Source organism: Alligator sinensis, unplaced genomic scaffold, assembly GCF_000455745.1.
Source record: "Alligator sinensis unplaced genomic scaffold, ASM45574v1 scaffold73_1, whole genome shotgun sequence".
NCBI lineage: Eukaryota > Metazoa > Chordata > Crocodylia > Alligatoridae > Alligator > Alligator sinensis.
This window is the reverse complement of record NW_005841838.1, coordinates 5269322-5277499: the sequence shown is the minus strand read 5'-3', so window position 1 is coordinate 5277499 and position 8178 is coordinate 5269322. Positions and strand designations below refer to the sequence as shown.

The 8178-nt window shown below is 40.3% G+C and overlaps 1 protein-coding gene across 1 annotated transcript in view; it reads left to right on the top strand.

Annotated features, from left to right (window-relative positions):
* Positions 1-8178, top strand: part of MKL2 (MKL1/myocardin like 2) — a 204287-nt gene that overhangs the window by 183618 nt on the left and 12491 nt on the right. Inside the window, 3 exon segments of the mRNA XM_025203442.1 lie at positions 3112-4119; positions 6609-6764; positions 8087-8178. The exon segment at positions 8087-8178 is cut by the window's right edge and continues 28 nt beyond it. Coding sequence (XP_025059227.1) covers positions 3112-4119; positions 6609-6764; positions 8087-8178 — 1256 coding nt within the window.

Here is an 8178-nt window from a genome sequence, read left to right as displayed (position 1 = left end):
TTTGCCAGTATTCTGCTCTACTGCCCACAATAGTATTTTTAAATACTTATTTCTAGTGCAGTTCCAGTCCTGTGGAAAGACCTGCTGTGAATGTTTTTAACACCATATCATTTACATGTGGGCTAGGAAGGATCCAGCCCTGGGAGGCTTTAAAACTAATATGCAGATTAGAATGCATATGGGATGTTCGTGTGAAAGCTACTGAAAAAATGGTAAAACATTTAAACGATAAAATATTTTTCACATTCAAGCAGTTATCCATGTAAATTCTCCTGGTGCTGTGCATCAGAATTAGATTCTTTAACTCAGGTGTTTGTGACTGTTGGCTGCATCCCAAATGCTATTGTGCTTCTCACCAAAGGTTCTAGGGAGCAGAGAAGGCCCAATTGTCCCTTGGGTCCTTCTTACTACCTGTAGCAGTGGGGTGAACTTCTTCCATATCAATTTATAGTTTTATGCTGTTGATTTTGTTTTCTGTAGTGCATTGACAAATAAGATCTGTAAGTTTGTTACTGTGATTTTACCCTTACACACATGCATACAACCAGTATAGCATTCCTAGAATGACAGAAGCCAAGTCACAGAGGAGCAAATCTAAGATTGGTTGTTCGTGAACCTCTTTATTGGTAGCCAGTACCACTTCAATGTCCTTTAAAGGACCTGTACCAGACACATGTCCATCTGTGACTCCACAGGTGTTCTTGGAGAGTGAGAAAGAGGAAAAATTTTAGCTTCCTATGCAAGTCAGTCAGGCTTCCTCAAGCTCCAAACAAAGTGTGGTATCGGGTCATTTGATCTTGATCAGTGCCCTGCTGGAGCTTTGATTTCAAATACCTTAGTATATATCTATTCTGAGGCTGCCTTTGTACAGAGATCCTCAACCCGGATTGCTTCTGGTAATCCCAGTATCTTCCATGTTGATACTTCCATGTTGATACTAATTGCATGTTACCCATTAGTTGCATAAGCCATCACAACACCAGAACTTTACCAGTACTTTCTATTTGGCAAATTAGGAGAGGCAATTGCCAAACCACTGCAGTTGCTGGAAATATGTACTCTTCTCTGGTATGCAAAGAGAGGCTACAGCTAAGAGGATTACATCTCTTTTAGATGGTTATATGCTTTTTCTTCCTCTTATAGTAAGCTTGGCAGAGAACTCCCAAATATCTCCCAAATATCCAACATCCCCATTCTGTGTACCTCATTGAAAACCAAGGATAAATTCTTAGAAGGGATCCATGAGGGGTAGTAAAAAGAGATCTCAGCTTCATAAAGACTAAATTTTCAAATCCTCTGCCACACTACTTACACGTTTTACCAGCGATGGTCTTGATAGACACAGTGGGAGATACCACCTTATTTCAGGGGCCTGCTTTGTCTACTGTTTCTAAGGCTAGATTGTTCCTAAAAGAGACAGAGGAAGCCACCTCACATGAGCCACCTGGTTTTGCCTACAAGTACGTAGGAGAAGGATGGGGGGAAATGTGCATTAGGAAAAGAATATTCAATCCTTAATGTAATTACTGCATCCTCTCTTAACAAAACTGTGAACTGCCCACAGTGGCCTCAAATGAGATTAAAGTTTCACCAGATCTAATAAAATAAATGGTGAGAACTTTACATGCATCTCTGGAAGGTGAACAGAAAAATACAAGTTTTTACATATTTTGCATCCTTTCATAGCAAGAAAACTGTCTGTGACCATTAAGATTTATTACAGCCTGCAAAAACCACATGGCATATACATAAGACTCTTGGCCACACTAGAAAGAACTGACAGGAGACATTAGCTTCTTGTGCTGTGGATTCCTCCTAGGGAGTACTTGCTTGGGAGTCCCATCCTTGTATGGTCTCCTTGAAGCCAGTCCAAGCAGGGCTTCAACAGTGGGAAGAGCCTTGGATCCTTCCAACTCTGAGGCCCCAGCCACATAGTACCTGACCCTCCCTGATAACTTTGCTGCCACTACAGTTCTAGAGTGGTTTGGCCTCTTGGGCACCTTTACACATGCCAGACTAACTGCTCCAGCAGCCTCCATGTCACATCTATCAAGTGTTCCTGCACTTCAGAACGGGCGGGCTCTTGAACTAAAGCTCATCGAATCAGCTTTAGCTCAAGCACTCAGGCCGCCATTTTGAAGTGTGGGATGCTGAATACACATGATGCTGTGGGCACTTTAATTAGAGCAACTCTTGGAGCCTCTCTAATTAAAGCACACACACACGCCCTCCACCCCAGAGCACATGTATAGATGCCCCTTATGTCCATGGCCAACACTAAAGGAATGGAGGCTAGCTCCTCACATAACTCAAGAAAAGTGATAGCCTTCATATGGCATTTATGGACCGGACCCACTGTTGGCCATTCCAAGTCTGCGTGACAATGTGTTCTCCACCACCCTGATCTGGTCCAGAACTACCATTAAAGAAAAAATCATTTAGATATCTGTTTCATATCTCTAGACTTTGTGACTTCTGCTTATAAGAGTTAAAAAACAACTCTTAAAGTATATTCAGTTGTACAAGTAGATATTGAGTTAGCCAAGCTAAGCTCCTTCTGTTAGAGCTAAAAGAGCTTTGGCCACCTATTGATGACTACTCCTACCTGAAATTAGTAACATTTTGTCAATACCTAACTGAAGACAGGATCTAAAAGCTGTTATTAGCATATTGAGTCATCAATCTACTTGATACATTTCTGATACAGAAGGTACCAGAATTTGTGTCATGCTGACATAAAGAAATGACTCAGCAATATACACTGTTTTACCCAGTGCTTCAGTCTGAACCATTACATACTTTAAGTTTGTTACAGACTTATTCAACTCAAATGTAGAGCCGTTTTGTGTGTATAGCATACAGTGAACCTACACTACCATCTGAGGTTTATCCCGTTTTATACAGTTTAATAATACTAATATGAGTGTTTGGCCACCCACCAAATTTAAGGGAGTAGTTGAAGAAGAAATACTGTTATAAGAAATCTTTTTATATAAGACCTGTGATTAATGAAACATGAATATACTGAGAAAGAAATGCTTTAGCAAAATGTAATGCAAACAAAATCTGGCATTAAGTAACATGTTTTAATACTGTAACTTCTATTTTCAGGTTGCTGAACTGAAGATGGAGTTGAAGTTGAGGGGATTACCTGTATCTGGAACTAAAACAGATCTTATAGAGCGTCTGAAACCTTATCAAGATCTTAACAACAATGGAGTCACTACTAGTAACACTACTACAACAGCAACTTCTACTGGGGAGGTGACAGTGGGATTCCCCATTTCAACACTAAATAAAGCAGTTGTTAGTTCTATGTCCAGCTTTCCTACAGAAAAAACATCTACTGCAGTGGGCTGCAAAGCAGCACATACTGAAAGCACTAGCTCCCCTTTGCCCATATCCCCATCTCCTTCAGAGCAATCCAATCTAAGCACAGATGATACTAATATGACAGATAGTTTCACAGAAATGATGACCATGATGTCACCATCCCAGTTCTTAAATACCTCACCTCTAAGAGTCACTATGAATGAAGACAGTGCAAGTCATGCAAGTGGAAGCATGTCAAGCATGGAGTTTGATGCAGCAGAAAAGGACCGCAAGCTTCAAGAAAAAGAGAAGCAGATTGAAGAGCTCAAAAGAAAACTGGAACAGGAGCAGAAACTTGTGGAAGAACTAAAAATGCAACTTGAGGTTGAGAAACGGGGGCAGCAGCAGACCCAATCTTCTAGTAACTCCATAACTGCTTTGGATCAGAAACAATTCAGTGCTGCTATCAAAGCTGAAAATGCTCTCCCTGACTGCTCTAATGGAAATCAGTCAGCATCTATAGCCAACCATTCTTTAGGACAGCCAATGTCTACTAGTAGTCAGAGCCTAGTTGCCAAAAAGGCTGTTATCATCAAGCAAGAGGTGCCTGTTGCCAAAGCTGAACCACAGAATGTCATCTCTCAGTTTTACGTGAGTTCTCAGCAACAGCCACAAACTGCAGTTGTTGCCCAGCCTCAAGCTTTACTGACTACTCAAGGAACAGCACAGCTGCTACTTCCATTGTCTATCCAGGGACCGAATTCTTCCACTTCAGTGCAGCTACCAGTAGGAAATATAAAGCTACAGGTATGATGTTTCTTGAACTTAAATCATCCAGTATCATTGACAATAGTAAGCAAAATTAGCATATATGTGTGCTCATGCTTGCTCTCTCGCTCTCTCTCATTTTTTCTTATACAATAGAAATGTACTGTTTATAAGACCTGTGTAAAATTACTGACTTGGGTCACAGGTGCATTAGGCAAAAAAAAGTCACTTTTTGGTCTTTAATCTTCTACTAGATTCTTTTCTGGTCCTTGCATTCTTGTTAGAAAATTGTTTTTGAGCACACGAGAAAAAATATTCAAATAAGGCTTAGAAAAATGTCCTGACACACACCTGTCCAAATGTAGAGCATCTGCAGTTGCCTATATTTCCTATGCATGGCTTTAATTTATAGTGTCACATCCTTGTCCCATCTGACCCATCACCATACAACTAATGTGTTATTCCTTCATTTATTAAAAAAAGGTTGGGGCGAGGGATTCTGATATCCCCTTAAAGCAAAATCCACTTGCCCTCCAATTAATCAGTGTTGGCTCTCTCTAGCCCCAAGTAAATGAATTCTGGGTTCAAGCACTATATGCTCCCCATAATTGTTCAGTTCTGCAGCCCTCCATATGTGGCTCTTACCTGCCAGCTAATATTTTTGGGAAGCAAAGGGTGTCTCCCTCTTTGTAAGGACCCTTGACTGCATAGAAGTATGGCTCTTTCCCACTTGGGCCGCTCTTCTCATGTTCCCTTGCCCTCAGGAAAAGCAGTGGATCCAGTACCCTATCTCTACTGTTACACACTATTGGTACCGTTACTACTTCCCTCTGGCAACCCTCAGCCTCACTTACTTGAGAAGAGTTTCTGCTTGCTGTAGGTGAATAGCCAACGGGATTTTAAAGCCCTGTTCTAGCAGTTATGTCCAACTTACACATAGGATCATATGAATATATCACTTCCTACAGTATGGAGTAGTTGAGTCATTCTAATGCATGTTATATAGTAGTGAATTCACTAAAGTTTGCCAGGATACAACAAGCTTATAGAAAGTTGATGAATTCCTAAGTACCATATTTACACAATTGTACATTCAAAGCTGTGCAGTAATGAAATGTTTTATGAAGGAAACCCATGAAAATTGGAATGGGGAATAAGAAGGTCAAGCCTCAGCATAGAAAAGTTGTTTACATGTCATTTTGGCATTGCATATGCATGTCTAATATACTTTTATACATTAAAGTTTGAGTAGCAAGAGAAACGCACAAGAAGCAGGTACATGGAGAGGGGATTTCAACTAGGTACAGTTATTTTACTAGGTATTGTGTACATTTCATTTGCTGTTTAAGCAAGGTTTGGTGAAGAGACTGCATACACATATGCCCTGTTCACACTCTTTTGGATTAGAGTATGCATCCCCCAAGCCCAGCAATTTATTTTGAGATATACTCACTTTTAAAATGCGTACAGAATCATTTTTAAATGCTCAAACAAGAGACTGTAGAGCTCCTGTGGAATTGAGAAGTGAGACAGTTGTTGATCAGTAAATGTGATTTCCCAACTGATTTTCTATTAATAACACCAAGAATAATTTTTTATCTGATAATTACACAATCAGAAATATAGAGTTAGGAGGGAACTCAGGAATCAGCTTGTTGAGGCAGGATCAAGTATTCCTAAACTAAGTCTGACTGATATTTGTCTAACTTCTTGTTAGAAACCTCCAGTGAAGTAATTTACTGCAGTTTTTCATTGTTCTGTAACAGTTCAGGTTTCCACACTTTCCCCAATATCCAGCCTAAATCATCTTTCCTGAAAATTGAGCTTATGTCCCTCTTGCCCTTTTCAAGTGGCCATGTAGAACACTAATTCTCTTTATAAAAAGTCTTTTACATACTGAAAAAGTTATGTTGCCCCCTTGATCTTCTCTTTTATAGTTAAACAATTCAGTTCCTTCAACCTTTCCCTCCCTCTAGGTAACCTTTCCCTCAACCAGTGGCCCACAGGCTGCATGCAGCTCACAGGGTTTCTCAGACCCCAGCAGGTGAATGTCACTGCTGCTTGCCCCCTCCCACCTCCTTGCATGCCACCACAGTCTTCAGTTGCCATTAAGGACTAAAATCAACACCAGTGGAAAACAGGGAGCAAGCAGTGGGGGCATACATCCCCGTAGGCCTTTGCTCCTCCACTAGAGGTGGGTCGCCCACCTGCAAGACGTCCTGCATTCTGGATCTGATCCATGGGGGCAGGTGAGTTGACCCCCTTGCTCCAGGTCATGTTTTCTAAACCTGGAATCTCTTCAGTTTGTCTGCTTCTTTCTTAGCGTATGGTGCCCAAAACTGGATATTCCCAAGTGAAGCTTCAGCAGCACCTAGTTGAGCGAAATAATTACCTCCTGTGTCTTGTGTAAAAATTCCTGTTAATATCATTCTGGGGTGATATCTGCTGTATCTGTATTGCAGAATCTATACTGAAGTATATTATAGAATTTTTTTTCTGTAACACGTGACTTTATTTTCATTATTCAGGCTCAGTCACAAGCAGGAATTCAGGTGCCATCACAAATAACTGCTCCTGTTTCATCCACTGGTCTGGCACAGACAGCCCCACAGATACATAATTCGCAATCTAAACAGAATTCTGTCACACAGCATGTGCTCAGTCAAGTCCAGCAAATCAGAAAGGTTTGTGAATAGCAATGAGATGTGTTGAAATAGGGTATGCTGCAATTTATGTTACTTAATAGAATCTTTACCATGCCATGCATGGTAACCTGTGTGCGCCATTAACAAATATTATCCCTTTTAAATGAGATGCTGTAGTTTAACAGAAAGGATGTTCTTCCTGGTTGTGCTAAAGGTAAGTCACTTAAGGCGTCTTTACACATGCTTCGGGGCTGAGGGGAAGGGCACTTTAATTAGAGTGGCTCCAAGAGCCACAGTACTTTGTGTATTCAGTGTCCCACACTTCAAAATGGTGGCGGGGGCCCTTTGACTAAAGCTCATTTGATGAGTTTTAGTTAAAGTATCCCTGCCACCATTTTGAAGTGCAGGGATGCTGAATACATGAGACATGGAGGCTGCTGGAGCGCACTAATTAATCACATGACTGATTAATCAAATCTGCTCCAATGTGCTGTAATTACAGTGCTCTGGAGCAGCATCCTCACATGTCTACAGGCACTTTTAGTGTCTCTGTACTGCAGCTTCTTCATAGGATAAAATGGGACTAATACTTACTTTACTAAAAGGGTTCAAGATCCATGAATGAAAATTGTTATATTGCTGCTAGCTGTTTTGTATATGATAACAGATATATTTAATGAAGGGGGAAGTGTCATTCCCAGGTTTTCATGTCTTAGGATTTTTCTGAAATAAGGACTTCATCTTAAAAGTACAGAGACTAACTTATTGGCTTTATGTAGTTTGGCAGTCCAGATTTACAAAGGGGAAGTCTAGATCCCTCTTCCCTTTTTCCTTGAAAGTGCATCATGAATGACTGAGTTACACTGAAGCTTTCTCTTAGGCCCAATTTAGAATTGAGGACAGAAATTCATACACTGTATTTTATTTTGTTGTCCACAAGGTGGAGATATTATGCATGTTTAAAATGCTTTGTCTTCAGAAGAACAGAATTCTAGTCTCATGTCTCAGACAGGATATTCTTCTCAGAAAGTCTGATGGCTCATGTGCTCCCCCAGAAAGGGTGCCCACAAGTTTTTATGCTTTGTCTCTAGCACATAATTGACAAAAGTCATTTGTCAGACTGAAGCAGTTTTATAAATTTAAGGTGAAAAAGCTCAATATCACACAGTAAGATTTCTCTCTCCAGGAGTAGGTATATACTGAAAATTACTGTAGTCCTAAGGACTACAGTAATTTTCCCCCTTGATGGAAGTTAAATGGCTGAAAAAGGGAGAAGAAAATGTGACAGTAACTTTTAACGTCATTTAACCAGTTTAATGTAAAATTAGATGGGCTATTGACAGAGTATCAATTCTTCACAGGTTTTTACACCTACTACATCCAATACAGTATTTTCCTATCAAAATCCACCTGTTACGACGCTATCACAACCTTTTATCAATAAGGGAAATAC